Genomic DNA, 19149 nt, shown 5'->3' with positions numbered 1-19149 from the left:
CTTGAGGGACTTCTGATCCCCCAACCAAACTATCTGTGCATCCATCACCCTTGAGGGGTTAGAGGAGGCTAATCCCGAGGCTTCCGCCCCCCCTCACATGCTCCGCAGTACATGGAACACGGATGCTCCTCAGCAGGCCATCCACCTTGAATCTGGTATTTATCAGGGGTATCAAGGCTTGAGGTGTCCATCCCTACTGATTTTAAGCAAAATCGAGGGGTATAGAGGCAGACAGAGGCTTTTAATTTAAAACTGGGAAATTCAAAATGGCCGCAGTAGCAATTATGAGCCTTAAAACCGCCCGGGGGTGCTAAATCAAAGTTCAACAAAAAATTTTTGGAGGTAGGGAACCTGAATTCTGGCCCCAGAACCCCCCCCCCCAAAAAAAAAAATAAATGCAATTTTCAGACCCACACCCTCCGATTTTCCTCATAGGAATCTATAGTCCATACTCACTGTGCCTGCAATGGTGCTGGGAGCTGCTCAGCTTTAGGGAAAGTTGTAATAAAGAGAAGACTCTGCCTCAAATAAGAATGTAGGAAGCTCCAATGCCTGTTTCTTCAGGCTGCCATTCAGGTCAAAGTCTAGACTGAACCTTCGATCCCCCACAGGATCTCTCTCAAAGACAGGGGAAAGGGGAAATTCAGCCGGCACCTAGAGCTCCAAAGGCTAATTTGGGACCACACAGCCTGTACTCAAGCTTCAGATGAATCTGGAGCAAGCAGAGCTCCCAAGGGAATGGTCCCTGAGCCTAAAAGTCAACTAGCGCAGGCTGGCTAGGCAGGTGCTCTATACAAGGAGGAATCCCACTAGCAATAGACCTCTGTGCCGAGAGTCTGTTTCTTCTTGCAGCCACAGCTGTCCCAGGATCGCTGGGAACCTCTGCAGCACCAAAAGCCTCGAAATCTGGATCAAAACCCGAAAATAAAAAGATGATCTCAGAACAGATCAGAAAGACACTTTCAGTTTCACTTGCAGAATAAGAAGCTGTAGTACATCCCACTGAGGAAGTAGGGGGAGAAAGAGAAAAGGATGTGATTGATGCTTGCAGGGTCTCGTGACCAATGGATAAAACCCAGTTGTTCAAGACTCGTATGTCTTTTGAACTAGAAAGCTAGATTACCTTTGGACCCTAAAATCTTCCTGTTGCAGCTTTTGCCACCAATAAGACAGCAGCCTGCTGTATGGTGGTTTAGCTATGGAAATCTACCACAACGCTAGGACAATTGGTGATTTGGGAAGTACTGTGGAATGTGCAGCTCTTTAGTATATTAATTGCTCATAGACATGATTGCTTAGAGAAATTTGAAGAAGATTAGGAACTCTCTGTAAAATGGATCCAGAGCACTCACCGGGGTGAGAAGAGATCAATAGTATGACCAAAACAAGGATCACATACTAATTGTATCAATAAAATGGAGCTTATTGCTGCTTTAACATCTATGTAGCAGGTTGGAGGGAAGGAGGAGGGGGGTTTATGAGATATGTTAAATTCTCAGCGTCCTTATCAGGGGTGTCAAAGTCGGTCCTCGAGGGCCACAATCCAGTCGGGTTTTCAAGATTTCCCCAATGAATATGCATGAGATCTATTAGAATACAATGAAAGCAGTGCATGCAAATAGATCTCATGCATATTCATTGGAGAAATCCTGAAAACCCGACTGGATTATGGCCCTCGAGGACCGACTTTGACACCCATGGTCTATATAGTTGGATAACTGTGGCTTATTGTAAAACTTTTGTTAGAAAAAATTCAGTAAAAAAAAAAGTATCAGTCACACTAGTTTATTACACCACAATTCCACCAAAAGCAGACTAGCAATTTGCTTTTTTTTTTTTACTGTTACTTCTTCCACCTTTAGCATTACATCCATATCACTTTTCTCGCTTTACTCTATGCCTTGTATGTTCCTGCTTCTTTTAGAATAGAATACATTCAATTTTTATTATGAGGCTGCCCTGTTTTTAAACATATATTCTTCCTTAAATGTAACCTTTATTAGTTAATGGCTCGTGCAAGCTAACACCTGCCAGCCTGCTGCCTGCATGAAGTTCTAGTGAGAAACAGCACAGCAGAATTCCTAACTGGCTCATATTCATAATGGCTGGACTGGAGAAGTTGAAGGAACTTTCAAAAACATTAACAGGAATTTATTTCATTTAGCAAAACGCTTCACTGAGCGGGCACCTAAAGCAAGTTACAATATCTAAAACTTCAATTACAATAATTAACAAACATAGGGCTCCTCTTATCAAGCTGCGCTCGAGGTTTTTAGCGCGAGCCAACACAGTAAATGCTCTGACGCTCACTTAATTCATTGGCCCGCGCTGAAAACCTCTAGCACAGCTTGATAAAAACTGAAAATTTAAACCCTAATAAAAACACCTTTACCACCACTTATCTACACTCCCACAACAAAAATTAGTTTTCAATATTCCTCCTCCCTGTGAACAAAACAAAAGAACAAAATGGGATTCAGACTTCTAAAGTGACAAAGATCTGCAAAGGATTTACTAAGCATTCAGTGTGCACTTCAACATCACTCACCTAATTCCGTGAGACGCTTGGGTGACCTGCTTAAATCCTTTAGTTTTTCTGATGACCTTGATCGCTTTTGTCGATCAGGTGATCTACTAAGACTTTTTTTCCTGGTGGGGGATCTGGATTTCCTTCGTCTGCCTGGTAGTCTACACGGACTCCATCTTCTTCCCACAGACTTTGATCTTCTGCGATGATCAGGGGATCTGCTTCTGGACCGAAGTTTAACCCCTGTGCCATTGTGATCTCTGGAGCTGGACCACTGCCTTCTTTTGTCTACTGAACTAGAACTGTTCCTTGGAGACCACCTGCGCTGCTCACGTGAAGGGGACTGCCTATGTTTCTCACTTGAGGAGGACCGTCTGACCCTATCCCGTGAAGTGGACCGCTTGCACTTCTCACTGGAGGAGGAACGCTTACGCCGGTCCCGCGAAGAAGAACGCCTGCGCCGGTCCCGCGAAGAAGACGTCTGCCTGCGCCGGTCCCGTGAAGCAGTCCGCCTGCGCCGTTCTCGTGACGCAGTCCGCCTGCGCCGTTCCTGCGACGCAGTCCGCCTGCGCCGTTCCCGCGATGCAGTCCGCCTGCGTCGGTCCCGCGAAGCAGTCCGCCTGTGCCGGTCCCGTGAAGAAGTCCGCCTATGGGGGTCCCGTGAAGAGGAATGTTTGCGCCTAGCCCTTGAGGGGGTTCGCCTGTGCTTTTCTCTTGACCTAGATCTCTTTCCTTTAGATTTCGATCTGGATCGAGATTTTTGTCTGTGTCTTGTACGTGATAAAGATCGACTTTGAGATCGATTAGCAGTTTTCGATTCGGATCGCTGCACATCTGCTGGGGATTCAGACCCAGACCGATGCGATCTAGAATTTATTTTCACTTTATCCTTGTCTGATGTAGACCCAGAGCATTGACTTTTAGATTTTGGAGAACATTCAACATCTTTCCCTTTCTCAGCAGACTTGGATCTTGATTTGCGACATGATGGAGAATGGCTCTTTCTGGATTCGGAGTGGCTTCCACTCCTAGATCTACTTCTTGCTGACGGAGAGTGACTTGAGGTAGTAAGTGAGCCGGACAATTTCTGCTGCTTTCTAGATTTGGAAACAGACCTTGATCGGCTCCTTTTTTGCGCTTTTGTATCTATTTCTTCCTTTTTTTCATGATTTTGCTCCTCTATTTTGCTATCATCTGTTACAAAAGCTTGAACATTCCATTGATCCTCACATTTCAGTACTATTTCTAAAGATTGTTCAGGTTCCTCCTTACTAATGCCAGCAACACTGGCAATAGTAACAGGATCACTCTCTGGCTCAGAGGCCAACAGAAGTCCTACCGTTGTGTCCGTGTCCATTAGGTTCACACTTGTATGACACTCATCCTCTGATAGGTTCACACTTGTATGACACTCATCCTCTGATTGTCTCAACTCATGCATCGTTTCTTTGCTGTTATCTTCAACCGTAATTGTACTAAGATTTTCTTCATGGACACTCAATTTAGTATCCTCTAAAGCTGCCATGCTTTGCGAGTCCTGTGAAACCACATTAATTTCATTATCTTCTACACTTTTCAAAGGCAATTCAGAGTCGCTTTTCTGAAGAACAGACTCTGTATTCATCACACTGTGATCCTCAAGACCAGAATTTGACTTGCATTTCAAGAGACTTCTATTTTTCTCTTCTTTTTTCTTTTTCTTTTTCTTGCTTTTGTGTTTTTTATGCTTTTTTGATTTCTTTTTTGGAATTTCTTCACTGAAGTTCATTTCAGGAGATTTTGAGCTGCTTACTGTTGGAGTCTCCTTTGCATCTGTAAAAACAAAACAAAAAAAACACCAAAAACCCAAACAAAATAAATAAAGATGAATATTTTATATTACATTGTAGAATGTTGCTAACAATTTGCAAAACATTTGTACCTGCTAATACTTTTTTATTTTAATAAATACACTCCTCAGATATCCTGTCCTTCTATCACATGCATCAAGAGTTTTTTCTAAGCATTGATCTAAATGAAATTTTACAGGCCTGTTCCTACTCTATCAAATTTCAGCCAAATCTGTTCATAGACAAGGGCCTTGATATATGTACATAGATCAGTGGTTCCCAAACCCTGTCCTGGGGGACCCCTAGCCAGTCGGGTTTTCAAGATATCCCCAATGAATATGCATGAGAGAGATTTGCATATAATGGAAGCGACAGGTATGCAAATCTCTCTCATGCATATTCATTAGGGAAATCTTGAAAACCTGACTGGCTGGGGGTCCCCCAGGACAGGGTTTGGAAACCACTGACATAGATGGACTGACAATATGACAAGCTCTACACAAATGAAAAATGTCTGTATCTGTGTGTGTCTATGATAGGGACACCACTGAAGTTATATGGCTAACGTGACCATTTATTTTTTTCATCAAAATGGGACATCTATTCATTTTCAGTCCCACCCCCATCCTGCTCTAGCCCCACCCCCAATCCCACCCTAGTCCCGCCCCCAATGTCTTCCATTCATTTTTCATATACACACAATATCTTATTAATTCATAATGGTAACCATAAAATTTTAAAAAACAAAACAAAACACTCTACGCAGAGAAAATGTTAATTATCATTTACGAGTTTTGGTTTTTTTTCAAAGATGACTTTAAAATTTGCAATGTCACCTCAGTAACTATAGAAAAATAGACAAATATAGTACAAAATATAGACAGCACATATAAATTCTCTAAACTGATACATTTTGATCATTAAATTGAAAATAAAATCATTTTTCCTACCTTTGTTGTCTGGTGATTTCATGAGTCTCTGGTTGCACTTCCTTCTGATTGTGCATCCAATATTTCTTTCTTATTCAATAATTCTCCTGATAGCACTGGAGGTGTGTGGCCTTCTAACATGGCATCAGCATTCTTGGAACCCATGTTGTACTAACCTTGGACATACCCAACTTTTCATGAATTATTTTCCAAACTGAACCTACCGAAATGCCCATTTCTTCAGCTATTCATGAAATCTTCATTCATCTGTCTGACAAAATTAAATCTTTGACTTTCTTGCACATTTCTGTAGAAGTTGTTTCCACAGGCTGTCTAGTGAGAGAGCCATCTTCAATGCACTCTCTAACCCATTTAAACGGCTTGCTCCAAAATTTTACTTTGTAGGATGATGGGGTATACTCACCATAAACTGCAGTCAAGCGTTCATGGATTTTCTTTGGCTTTTTTCCTACTTTTGTAAGAAATTTTATCACTGAATAGTGCTCCAAATCTAGCAGTTTCTTATTATTTGATTCACATGAGGACTTTCATGACATCCTGTCTCTTGGAATGTTAGACTCGCATTGAGCCACAACTGTGCATGAGTAACCTTGAGAAAAGTCACAACATGCACAGAATTGTTTCAACATGTTTGCTACTTTCTTTCATACTTAGGTAGATAAATTATTGATTCCCCCCCCCCCCAGTACACTGATGTCAGACTATCCACCAGCTGACCTTTTCAATGCTTCTCTAGAATTTGGAGTGCCTGAGGACTGAGAATGGCAGATGTGGTCTCTCTCCACAAACGTGGAAGTTAGGAAGACTTCTGTGGTAAATAAATTAATGGGAATGCTTTTAAAACAGATAATAGTGATGTTTCTGGAATCCAGTGGATTACAGGACCCAAGACAACATGGATTTACTAGAGGCAGGTCTTGTCAGACAAATCTGATCAATTTCTTTGACTAGGTGATGAGAGAATTGGATAGTGCACTAGATGTGGTGTATTTAGATTTTAGCAAAGCCTTTGATAGTGTTCCACACAGGCGTCTAATAAATAAACTAGGTGTCCTCAAGACAGGCCCCAAAGTGACAGACTGTGTCAGGAACTGGTTGAGTGGAAAGCGACAAAAGGTAGTGGTCAATGGAGATCTGTCTGAGGTAAGGGATGTTAACAGTAGGTTTGGTTCTTGGGTCTCTTCTTTTTAACATTTTTGTAAGCAATATTGCTGAAGGGGTGTTGGGTAAGATTTGCCTCTTTGCAGATGATATCAAAATCTGTAATAGACACCCTGGATGGTGTGAATAACATTGAAGAATGGTATGAAATTTGGCAGCCAAAATTGAATGCTAAGAAATGTAAGTTCATGCATTTGGGCTGCACAAGGAAACGGTACAGTTTAAGGGGTGAAGAACATTTGTGCATGAAAGAGGAGCAGGACTTGGGTGTGATTGTATATGATGATCTTAAGGTGGCCAAACAGGTGGAAAAGGTGAAGGCGAAAGTTAGAAGGATGCTAAGGGTGCAAAGGGAGAGGTTTGGCTAGTACGAAAAAGGAGGTATTGATGCCCCTGTATTGTGTACAATTCTGGAGATTGCACCTTCAAAAAGATATAAACAGGATGGAGTCGGTCAGTGGTCTTTGTCATAAGGCGAATGGTTACAGACTTAAAGAACTCAATATGTATACTTTGGAGGAAAAATGGGAGAGGGGAGATATGATAGAGAAGTTTAAATACCTACATGGTATAAAATGCACATGAGGTGTGTCTCTTTCATTTGAAAGGAAGCTCTGGACTGAGACAGCATAGGATGAAGTTAAGAGGGGATAGGCTCAGGAGTAATGTGAGAAAATACTTTTTTATAGAAAGGGTGGTAGATGCATGGAATAGGCTCCCAGTAGAGGTGGTGGAAACAAGGACTGTGTCTGAATTCAAGAAAATGTGGGACAGGCAAGTAGGATCTCTTAGGGAGAGGAGGACATAGTAGATACTGTGGATGGGAAGCCTGGATGGGCCATTTGGCTTTTATCTGCCATCATATTTCTATGTTTCTAATCATCTGTTTCAAAATAATTTTGCTAGCCAACAAATCTGTGAAATTTTTTAGAGCATTCCATATTACACTCAGTTCCAGAAAATTTATCTAATGAAGTTTCTCCCGATGGTTTCTAATCCCATTTATAGGAGCTCCCCAGCCTAATTTGAATGCTCATCTGTCATAAGCATTTTTTTAAACTCTGGAATTTGGAAGAAAAATGCCTTTTCCCAGATTGGATTGCCCCATTCATTAGAAAGGAAGTCCTAAAGGGGCTATGTGACAGAAATGATATCCTGGAAATCTGCAAGTGGCCCGAATCCATTGCATGCATTTGGTTCACTGAGTTTGTCTCATTTTAAGACTTGCCCAGAAATAGCTAAGAAGAAAAAATTTAAATTGAATCAGGTTGGGCAGACTGGATGGACCATTCGGGTCTTTATCTGCCATCATCTACTATGTTTGTCAGGGCATTACATATTCTGTCAAGGCAATAAGGCTCAACATTCTCAATAAGCTTTAGGTCAATGGCTACTGATTCTCTTGGATTTCTACCACTATGAACACTTCTTATCTCAATAAAAGATATAGCAGCACAAGAAAAGGTTTAAAGAAGAACCAAGATGATAAAGGGGATGGAACTCCTCTCGTATGAGGAAAGACTAAAGAGGTCAGGGCTCTTCAGCTTGGAAAAGAGATGGCTGAGGAGAAATATGATCAAAGTCTACAAAATCCTGAGGGGTATAGAATGGGTACAAGTGGATCGATTTTTCACTCTGTCAAAAATTACAAAGACTGGGGGACACTCGAAGTTACAGGGAAATACTTTTAAAACCAATAGGAGGAACTATTTTTTTTTCCTCAGAGAATAGTTAAGCTCTGGAATGCATTGCCAGAGGATGTGGTAAGAGTAGTTAATGTAGCTGGTTTTAAAAAAGGTTTGGAGAAGTTCCTGTAGGAAAAGTCTATAAACTGCTGTTGAGATAGCCATGGGAGAAGTCACTGCTTGCCCTGGATCGGAGACATAGAATGCTACTACTATTTGGGTTTTTGCCAGGTACTTTTAACTCGGAATGGCCTCCGTGAAGACAGGATACTAGACTAGATGGACCATTGGTCTGATCCAGTAAGGCTATTCTTATATTTCACACAAACCCTGCTTTGTGCAAATAAGTAGTCTCAAAACATTATCCCAAAGCTACATGAATAGAAACATAGAAACATAGAAAGATGACGGCAGAAAAGGGCCAAGGCCCATCAAGTCTGCCCACTCTATAGACCCTCCCCTTAAGATTAGCCAATGTTTTGCCCTGACCCACGTAGGGATCCCACATGGGCGTCCCATTTATTCTTAAAATCTGGCACGCTGCTGGCCTCGATTACCTGTACTGGAAGCTTGTTCCATTGATCAATCACTCGCTCCGTGAAGAAATACTTCCTGGTGTCGCCATGAAATTTCCCGCCCTTGAGTTTGAGCGGGTGCCCCCTTGTGGTTGAGGGGCCTCTGAGAAGGAAAATGTTATCTTCCACTTCTATACGTCCGGTGACGTATTTAAACGTCTCAATCATGTCTCCCCTCTCCCTGCGTTCCACGAGAGTGTAGAGCTGCAAATTGTTTAGTCTTGCTTCGTACGAGAGACCTTTAAGCCCTGAGACCATTCTGGTGGCCATCTTTTGGACCGACTCGACCCTCTGCACGTCTTTGCGGTAATGTGGCTTCCAGAATTGCACGCAGTATTCCAGATGGTCCTGTACAATGGCATTATGACAGCAGGCTTTCTGCTGACGAAACTTCTACGGATGCAACCCAGCATCTGCCTTGCCCTTGAGGAAGCCTTCTCCACCTGATTGGCAGATTTCATATCTGCACTAATGATTACTCTTAAATCTCGTTCCGCTGAAGTCCTGGTCAAGGTCTCCCCATTCAAGGTATAAGTTCTGCACGGGTTTCTGCTACCTAGGTGCATGACCTTACACTTCCCAGCATTGAAGCCCAGCTGCCAGGTTGAGGACCAGCATTCCAATGTACGCAGGTCCTGCGCCATACTATCTTGTAAATTGCTCTCGCTTACCATATTACATAGTTTGGCGTCGTCGGCGAATAATGTTACTTTACCTTGAAGCCCTTGAGTCAGATCTCCTATGAATATGTTGAAGAGGAGTGGACCCAAGACCGAGCCCTGCGGCACCCCGCTGGTCACCTCCGATGTCTCAGAGAAAGTACCGTTAACCATCACCCTCTTTAGTCTGCCACTCAGCCAATCATTGACCCATGCCGTTAGAGTCTCTCCTAACCCCATCGATTTCATCTTGTTTAACAGTCTGCGGTGTGGGACGCTGTCAAAAGCTTTACTGAAGTCTAGGTACACTATGTCCAGTGAATCTCCTTCGTCCAGTCTTTTTGTTACCCAGTCAAAGAAGCTGATGAGGTTTGATTGGCAGGACCTACTTTTGGTGAATCCATGTTGATTGGAGTCCTGTAGATTCCCTTCGTCCAAGACCGTGTCCAATTGGCGTTTGATCAGTGTTTCCATGAGTTTGCATACTATCGATGTCAGACTCACCGGTCTGTAATTTGCAGCCTCTGTCCTGCAACCCTTTTTGTGCAGAGGAACAACGTTAGCTGTTTTCCAGTCCAAGGGGACTGTCCCTGTACTCAGTGAGAGATTGAAGAGCACGGTTAACGGTGTTGCGGTGTAGGTTCAACCGGAAAGTGCTCAGAAAAGAGTGGACTAAAATGGTAAATCTCTGCTTAGCCGTATGACCCTTCGTAAGATTGGAAACTGTTATGGGAAAGGTGTTGCTGGACATATTATGAAGCTTTCTCTTACAATTGAAAACCCTAGACCTACTGATGAAGGCATGTACGTTATGGCAATGTGGTTTAAGGGTGGGTCTAGCTATCAGCCCCATCAGTTTTTCTTACGGGATCTATCTACCTCCACTCATCCTTTCCCGCCATTTTGTGGGTCCCCCCAAACTAATCCACTGGCCCCCAAATTATATAAACTTCCTGATATGATGGCCATTGCCAACTCCACCTTTGAAGACACTATGGCTGTTGAAGCAGGATTTTCAGAGCGTAACCTCTGGCTAGAATAGATGAAATTCAATGCTGACCAACATAATAAGAGTAAATGTTACATATGTGCTCAAGTTAGACCCCATTTAGGAACTATACCTTTGGACCTCCCTCCTGGTATCCAACCATGCATTTTTGGGTTATTTATCAATACTTCCTCTAATTCCACCGATCCCCTTTGTGCGCTGTGGTAACCCTTTGTTACCTGGAAAGAAAAGGCCTGACATAGCCATTACCATCTATGAGGGTAATTATACATGTCATGTTTCTAATCTGACACAGGGTAGTTTTTTAGGTAATTTCCCCCCTGATTATTGTTCTGTCTTGGATTATATGTATGCCCCACTGTTGCAGCATCAGATTTTCACTCTAGGTGATATTCACTGGCTCTGTGGAGACCTTCGGCTCCGTGTTAAACTGCCCAGTTTTTATGTATCCTGTTACCAAATATGGTCTTTCCTACAGTCATATGCTAAAAAAAACCTGACCCATGTATAATGCTATAAATATGTATGCAGGACTCATAATAAATGGACATCTCTTTGGGATAAGCTTTTGCATGAGCATCCTTTCTTTCTAAAGAGACTGTCTCCAGATATTTGAGAGACGGCAGAGTGTGGGCAAGGTGGTTTTGGGACCAGAACCGGACTAGGTCTGTTTCACTCTCAAGGCAGGACTCAAAGAAAATAGGCAAAATTTAATATGATATGAAAAAAGACTTCAAACCCAAAACTGAGAAGTGATCATTGCATGGAAAAATTATGTTCTTACCTGTTAATTTTCTTTCCTTTAGACGCAGCAGATGAATCCAGAGACTAGTGGGATAGCACACATTTACCAGCAGGCGGAGATAGAGAAACTGATTAACAGGTGGTCCTATTGGCTGGCACGCCTCCTATATCGCTCCTTGCCCAAGCATCCGGAACTAGTAATATACTTAGCATGTAAAAAACTTCTTTCCCATAAGAAAATGCAAAGGTAGAAACACAGAAGACCACCAACAACCATAATGAAACTACTGAAACTCACGAAACAGAAACCGCGAGCTAAAAACCAGAAAGGGGTGGGGCTCTGGATTCATCTGCTGCTTCTAAAGGAAAGAAAATTAACAGGTAAGAACATAATTTTTCCTTCCTTAGCAACAGCAGCAGATGAATCCAGAGACTAGTGGGATGTAGCAAAGCAATCCTAAATCTGGGCAGGAAGCTAACACCATCTCCACAATGACCGAAGCAACAGCAGGCTCAGCATGCACTGCCATATACAACCAGGAAGGCATAAAAAAGGAATGCTTAGAAGAGTAATTAGCCCCAAGACAGATCTCCCCAAGGACAAAACCCTCTGGGCTCAGCCGAAAAAGCATCCAGAGCTCCCGCTGAATGAGCAGGAAGATCTTACATCAAAGGCTGCTTCACTGGAACTCTGGAAGGGAGCTAATGGATAGAAGAATCCAAGAAAGGAAAAGCCACCCAAAGGAAGCATCAGCCACAGGTGAAGACGTCTGTATCACTTGGAGAAGTGAAGAAAGAATCTGTATCGCATAACCCTTGCACGACGCAGTGCTGCACTGTACTTTGGAGCCGGAACGGCATTTGTTTGATTTGGTCAATACGGTTTGTATATACCTTATCCACCACGGACCCCTGAGGAAGGTGTTGTCCGAAACACGGACCATGTTGGGTCCACTGGTTGATAAGGTGGTATATTCACCATACTGCATTAATATTGTAATAAACAGTGCCTACATCTTGCACATGGTCTGCAGTTTTTGTTTTTGTTTTTACCCATTGAAGTAGAACCATAATATCACTCGCCAACCGCCCTGACTGTAGAGAACAACCACCATCCTAATCCTGACTGAAAAAACCGCCAGCATCATTCTGAAAGAATGGTCTGAAACTTCAAAAACGGTAGCTTGACCATGAGTCAGAGTAGCAGAAAGAACAAGTACCGAGTCGTCTCTTAAGATCAGGCTCCATGAGCTGAGGAATGAAGGCACTGAGCCCCCCAACTTGACAGCCTGGGATGTTCGGTGACTGCGAGCAAGGCCAGCAAAGACTGAGGTATGCCTTTGAAAAGAGTAAGCTCGCTGAGCCACCAAATTATACTGAGTGATGCTTGAGGAGCCTATGAAATAATACAACTGGGGCCCAGAGAAAGTGGGAACCACCGGAACAAAAGCGACTGCTGTCGCGTTCCAATGCGAAAGCAAGCCGAAGACCCTAGTGGAGGCAGCACCATGTAGCCCAGAACCTGAACAGAATCTCCTACTGTGGTTCTTGGAGACCAAAGAAGAAGGCAAGCATGAGACCGAAACCCATCATCCTGGTCTCTGGGAAGAAACACATCGCTCTCCAATAAGAATAACAACAGCTACCCGATATTCAAAGAATCAGTAAAGGAGAAAATAGCGCCATGCAAATGTGAAGAGTCACGTCCAAAGAACTGAAGAAAAGAAATTACTCTTTGAGGTGTATGTCACCCGACCCGGCTGGAAGACGCCCGAATCAAGCAGTCAGCTAAGAAAGAAAGGAGGTGAATCCCCTGTTCGTGCCACAACGTCACTACTGCCCTCATATTCCAAAAGGTTCGTGAAGCCTTGGCTAGGCAAAATGGCAAGTGCCAAAACTGAGAGCGCTGCTCAAAGAGAAGCAAGCGAATCTAGTGCTGATTCAGTAACCATAGCGAACATGGAAATATTCTCCCAGTGTTTCTTCAGAAATGTTTAACTTAGAGAAACTAATTCAGCACAATGAGATCCAGCCCCCAGTCTGACCAATTCCCTCATCCTGGGTACCATGACATAAGTGGAAGAACCTCCCCTTAGTTCCTGAAGAACTGACAGAACTGCCCCGAGGACCAGTAACACATAAAAGGGAAGCCTAATACATAGAGACCCCAAGAACAAACCGGAAATCGGAGGAGGATGCAAAGTGGCAAGCATTCTGAAAATGACCAAAGCCTCCTGACCTGACATCATAGTGTGGTCCCCCTCATGAGAAAGCCTAAAGAGTTAGTGGAAGAAGTCGAGATCCCTTCAGAACGAAGTGCAGAAGGTCAGGAAACGGCCGGATAAGAAATGTAAGTTCTGGAAGATGTTGTGGCTATGACAAATGGCATCTGCCGAAGTGGCAATGTTGCCCGAGGACAGAAAAGCAAAGATACGACCGATACAGTGGAACAAATCAACATGTAAGCAATCTTCTTCGAGAATCAACGCTGAAAGGAATTGCTGTGGTTGAACCGCTGTACTGAGCAATTTCACCGTTGTCATCCCGAAATAACTGATGTAGAATAAGTAAGTGAGCCAAAAAAGATCCAGTACCACACTAACCAAATGTCTCACCAGGGGTACCAGAAAGGGACAAGCATAACTGCCCTGACCCCAGCGGTCAAGAGGAACTGGAACCACTGTCCCGAATTCCATGAACTGCTGGAGTGGCCTACCACCACAACAACTTTGGCTGCACAATACATGGTGACCCCCAGAAAGAATCTGTAAAAGGAGAGAAGGATGCAAAGTTGCAATCAACCTAAATAAGGTCCAAAACCCACTGACCATAGAGTCATGTCTTCCCCTATGTGAGAAAGCCGTATGAGCTGGCAGAGGGAGCCAAGGTCCCAATAAAGAAAGTGCAGGAAGTTCCAGATAGAGTAAAGAAACCGCTATGAAAAAATCCAGTTTATGGCGAAAGAAGGAACATAAGAATGAGTCCACGAAAGTATTGACAAAACCCAACTGCCCGTAAAGGGAAGATGCATTAGGCAGAATGTTGAAGCTGCCTTAAGCACCCTATGGCAAACAAACTGCACCATTATGTCTATAAGACAAATCTGTGATCCCAAAAGGGAACCCCAGCTATGAAACCAACTTCCAGATATCCTACACCCCTCTGAAAAGCCACCTGTGTCAAAAAGAGAGGAAGCACAGACCTCTGAACCTGGAGTAATCGGTGAAAGTGTACTCGAGACAGTCCTTTTCAACCGTGTTTGGCCTTCAAAGAGGTAGGTACAGGGGAAAAATTGACTTACCCTCGGTCACCAAAAGTGCGCCCCGGGCTACAAGAAGCTGCATAGCAGGTGCTGCCAGCTCGGAGGATCGTCCAATATGCCAAATGAGAAGATGGTGTTCCTAGACTGCTGCTAAATAGATGCCGAAACCGGGAGGACTAGCTACTCAAAAAATAGAGGAAGATAGTTCCGGCACCTGAAGAGGAGAAGCGCCATCCGGCTACCTCGCTCCTCCTCTATTTCATCTTTACCACATAAAGTCTCACTGAAATCACCATGAAAGAATGCCATAGCTCTACCAAACACCCGCAGCGCTATCCAGTGACCCAGGGAATAAAACCTATCAATACTACTAATATTTCAGATACAAAAGACATAAATAATAAACTGGATAACATACAAGATTGGCTATATACAAACAAACTCGCACTCAACATAAATAAATCTCGTGTACTTCTACTTCCCATCAAAAAATCAGAATCATTACTCGGAACTATTTCTATAAAATCCACCCCATTACAAATGGAAACAAAAATTAAATTACTCGGCGTCATCATCGATAGCAATCTCACCTTTCATGAGCATATCAGCTCTGTAGTAAAAGTATGTTTTTTTAAACTCCGCATTATCAGATCTTTAACATCCATTCTGAACACTGACTCTATCACTATCTTGACCCACTCTCTGGTAATCTCTCACCTAGATTACTGCAATTCCCTTCTTAACGGCCTCTCACAAAAAGAACTACGACGCCTCCAGCTAATACAAAATACCGCTATAAAACTTATCTATAAAAAAAGCAAATATGACCACGTCACCCCTCTTTTAAAGGAAGCTCATTGGCTTCCCATCTCTTACCGTATTACTTACAAAATCATTCTTCTCACTTTCAAAATCAAACTTCTACATCAACCAACTTTTCTTGATAAGCTTCTTATACCTCAAAGTTCCCCGCGCACTTTGAGATCTTCAGACCAAAAGCTCCTTTTTATACCATCCCTAAAAGACTATTATTATACTCGTAAAACCAATTTCGCTGTTACCGCCCCAACATTGTGGAACGCACTGCCACAACATCTCCGTGATGAACAACAACTTGCTAAATTTAAAATAAATCTAAAGACATTCTTATTTCAGGATGCGTTTAACCAAACCTAAAAAAAAAAAAATGCTCTTTTTCATTCATTAGACAAGTATCCATTATTCATTACATTAACGTTCCCCCCTCCTCATGTTCATCCCCTCCCCACTTTCTCCATTTCTTCTATATAATGTAACTTTTTTTTCCCTTCCCCCACAATTTCCTCACATTCAAGTATGTCAAGTCTTTGTCATTTATGTTTAATTTAAGATATTTCCATTCACATCCTATTACTATTAATTCTTTTTTTTTTAAGCTGATTGTTAACCGGCCAGACATTTGTTTGATGGTCGGGATATTAAAAACCAATAAACTTGGAAACTTGGAACCTCCAAGTAAGTACAGCCTCTAGATTGAGAGACTCCGAAAGAGACCAGGAGAAACCCGCATAAAGCCCAGGGTAAATGCCAATCACTGATGACACTCTGCCGTGATGAGCCTTGTGCCAATCCGGTGCGGAAGACCCCTGAACTGAGCAGGCAAGCTCCAAATTAAAAAGCTCCCTGCAACACCCTGTCAAACCGAACAAGGTGGGCACCTAACACAAGCAAGCACCAGAAACACAAGGCAAAGTACAAAGAAACACCCCCCCCCGAGACCATTTTTTTAATGCAGAACAAAAAAAATCACAGCCAACTCATCGAAGTCTGACAACCCAGACACCTCGGCCCATTGAAAATGACAGCCTCGGGAAACACTGCGGCCCCGCCGACAGCGAAGGAGTTGGGCCCGCTGAAAATTCCAGCCTCAGAAAACGCTGCGGCTCAGCCGACAGCGAAGGAGCTCGGTCCTGCCGAAAGTCCGTCCTCAGGACACGCTGCGGCCCTGCCGACAGCAATAGAGCTCAGTCCCGCTGAATGTACAGCCGCGGGAAACTCAATGACTCTGTCAATAGCAGAACAGAAGAAGCGCACACTGCCTGCATGCGGGAAAAATGGCCGGCATTAAACGGCTTGTAAAATACAAAAACGGAGCCCGCCAAAAAACATAATCTCACACTGGAAATACCAACGGTAGTACGGCTTCACCAAAACCTTATTGCACAAAGCACAAAATAACAAATGCAGTACTCACAGGATGCCGAACCCGCATTGCAAACACCGACATACAAAGCTACTCCCAAGCTGTTGGATAGTGCCGGTTGAAGCCGGTGAGAGCCGGTTTTGCAGCACATTCAGGGCAGAATGCAAGAACTGAGGTCTCTCTTTTTTTTTGTTTGTTAAACTATGACGGGAAAGAAGAAAAATGGAGACCCAGTCAGACCCTCTATCTTTGGAGGGAGTGTGAGGCAGGGACCTGGGGGAGCCCAGGTGTAACCACTAAAGCCGGCACCATTCAGCCGGACACCCCTGTCTCACTGGAGAGGAAACCTCAACAGGAGAAATATAAATGTCAGCTCACTGAAGAGAAAACCTCAACAGGAGAAAACAATGTTCCAGACACAGCCAGAATCCAGGAGCTAGTTGAATAGCGACCATCACCTGCTGGGAGATAGAGCATACTGGAGATACAGGAGGCATGCCAGCCACAAGGACCACCTATTAATCAGTTTCTGTATCTCCGCCTGTTGGTAGATGTGTGCTATCCCACTAGTATCTGGATTCATCTGCTGCTGTTGCTAAGGAAGGGTCTATTCAAACACGGCAAAAATTACTTTGTAGAACGATAACCTGGTGGCTCACTGCCAAGTGCTCCATTATTCTTGTAAATTCTCCTGGAAATGACCAGAATTCTCTCTGTAATTATCCTGGAAATGTCCAGTTGTCTCTTTTGTAATCCGCCCAGAACTGCAAGGTTGAGGCGGAATAGAAATCAGTAATGTAATGTAATGTAATGTAATGATTGTATACTCGTACTTCCATGCAAAAGGTCCCCAGTCCCTATCAGGTATTCTACATCTTGGGTTAGCCAAAGTTGGGAACACTGTTAAGAGCAATACATAGTAGCCAGATTTAGAACCGACAATATACAGGATTTCAGAAAATTCCCAGAGTATGACTCTCACCCTCAGGGCTGCTGCTGTAGTGACCAGATCAGGAACAGTGGAAGGTGGCTCAAAATACCGCTGCTAGGGTAATAGTTAGATTGCCCCATTATTCCCATGTTACACCTGTGCAGGCCGAACTTCAATGGTTGCTGGTTGTTTGGAGAATACAATTTAAGCTTCTAACCTTGGTATTCAAATCTGCCCGGGATCTATTGCCCAAGGTGATTGCTTCTCTGCTGCAGACTTATGTGCCTTCTCATTGCTTCTGCTGCAAATTTATGAGCCTTCTCTTTCGTTGAGATCACAAGACAGAGCTTTTTGTATGTTCCCACTCTTCATTCTGTCACCAAATTTGTTAATCGATCACGTTTGTTCTAAGTAGCCAGACCTTTACTATGGACCTCTGATTTTTTGGCATTTCGTAAAAGTTTGAAAACCTATTTCTTTTATTTGCCTTTTCAAATTTAGTTACTTTGTAATCTTGTAATTGCTTGTTGTTTATTGTATGCTGTTTTAATAATCTGCTATGTTCTGTTTTATTATGTATGTAATGTTTAGTTTTAATTATGTATGAATTGTTTTTATCCGAATAGATGGTTGATATGCGGGCTACAAGTGTTTTAAATAAATAAATAAAGGATTTTACCACTAGTTCTACAATACAATACAATACAATACAATACATCAATTTCTAGACCGCATAACCAAATAGTTCTATGCGGTTTACAAAAGAATTATGTCAAATATATTTTATTGAGCAATCGAAAACAACACCAATGCAAGAATACCAATATAATACAGCTCAGCATTTTAGAAGTCAAACCAGCAGAAACCCCCCAAACAACCCCTCCCAATCCCAAGCCAACCCAAACAACCCCCCCCGGGTCTTACAAAAGAATTATAAAAATACAAACAGATCTGAGAGTAGAGGATCTAGTTGCCTAATTTATCAAACAGAAACGTCTTCAGGTGCCTTCTAAACTAGAAGGAAGAGCTGCCATGCCACTTTTACCTTGCCTACTCCCAACAAAAAAGAAGCAATATTTGACAGAGATTTTAAGATGCATAGATAGGTTTGTTTTTACCTGATTTTTGTGGATCTATAACCAGGGCTTCCAATGGCGCTTCTTCTATTTTTTCCACATTCTTCTCATCCTGTACTCTTGCAACACAAGTAACTGTGTCACTAGAAGAGGCTTCTGTCACTGGTGGAACATTCTCACCATTCAGCAGACTTTCTGCCTTGTCACTAATAAAAAAAACAACCCAAATACAAACAAATATTCTTAACTTTGTTTCAGTTCACTGTGCATGATAAAGAGAACAAGTACAAAAGTCAGAGTAAGTTTAGCTGCTTTGAAATTTCCCTCTTGAATTTTGTTTGCTTGTTTACTGATACTTATAAAATCTATACATTTTTTAAAAACAGAGATTATCATTGACACATGACAATAATTTTATAACCATGCACCTATATATAGGTGCCTGATTAGCACATACTTAGCAATTCTGTAAACTCTCGCCTCCTTTTTGGTACTCTGATAAGAACAGCCATCCTGGATCAGACCAATGGTCCATCTAGGCCGATATCTTGTTTCCTAC

The 19149-nt window shown here is 42.7% G+C and overlaps 1 protein-coding gene across 3 annotated transcripts in view; it reads right to left on the bottom strand.

Moving 5' to 3' along the window:
* Nucleotides 1-19149, bottom strand: part of SON (SON DNA and RNA binding protein) — a 168944-nt gene that overhangs the window by 105142 nt on the left and 44653 nt on the right. For all 3 annotated transcript variants that reach the window (XR_004539933.1, XR_004539932.1, XM_033949767.1), the window contains exons 2-3: nt 18633-18796; nt 2549-4339 (exon numbers count right to left, since the gene is read on the bottom strand). Coding sequence is in view for 1 of the 3 variants with exons in the window: in XM_033949767.1 (XP_033805658.1) it covers nt 2549-4339; nt 18633-18796 (1955 nt within the window). In the remaining 2 variants the exon portion in view is untranslated. The remainder of the gene's footprint in view (nt 1-2548; nt 4340-18632; nt 18797-19149) is intronic.

This window comes from Geotrypetes seraphini, chromosome 6 (assembly GCF_902459505.1).
Source record: "Geotrypetes seraphini chromosome 6, aGeoSer1.1, whole genome shotgun sequence".
Taxonomy (NCBI): Eukaryota; Metazoa; Chordata; class Amphibia; order Gymnophiona; family Dermophiidae; genus Geotrypetes; species Geotrypetes seraphini.
This window is presented reverse-complemented; position numbering and strand designations above follow the sequence as displayed.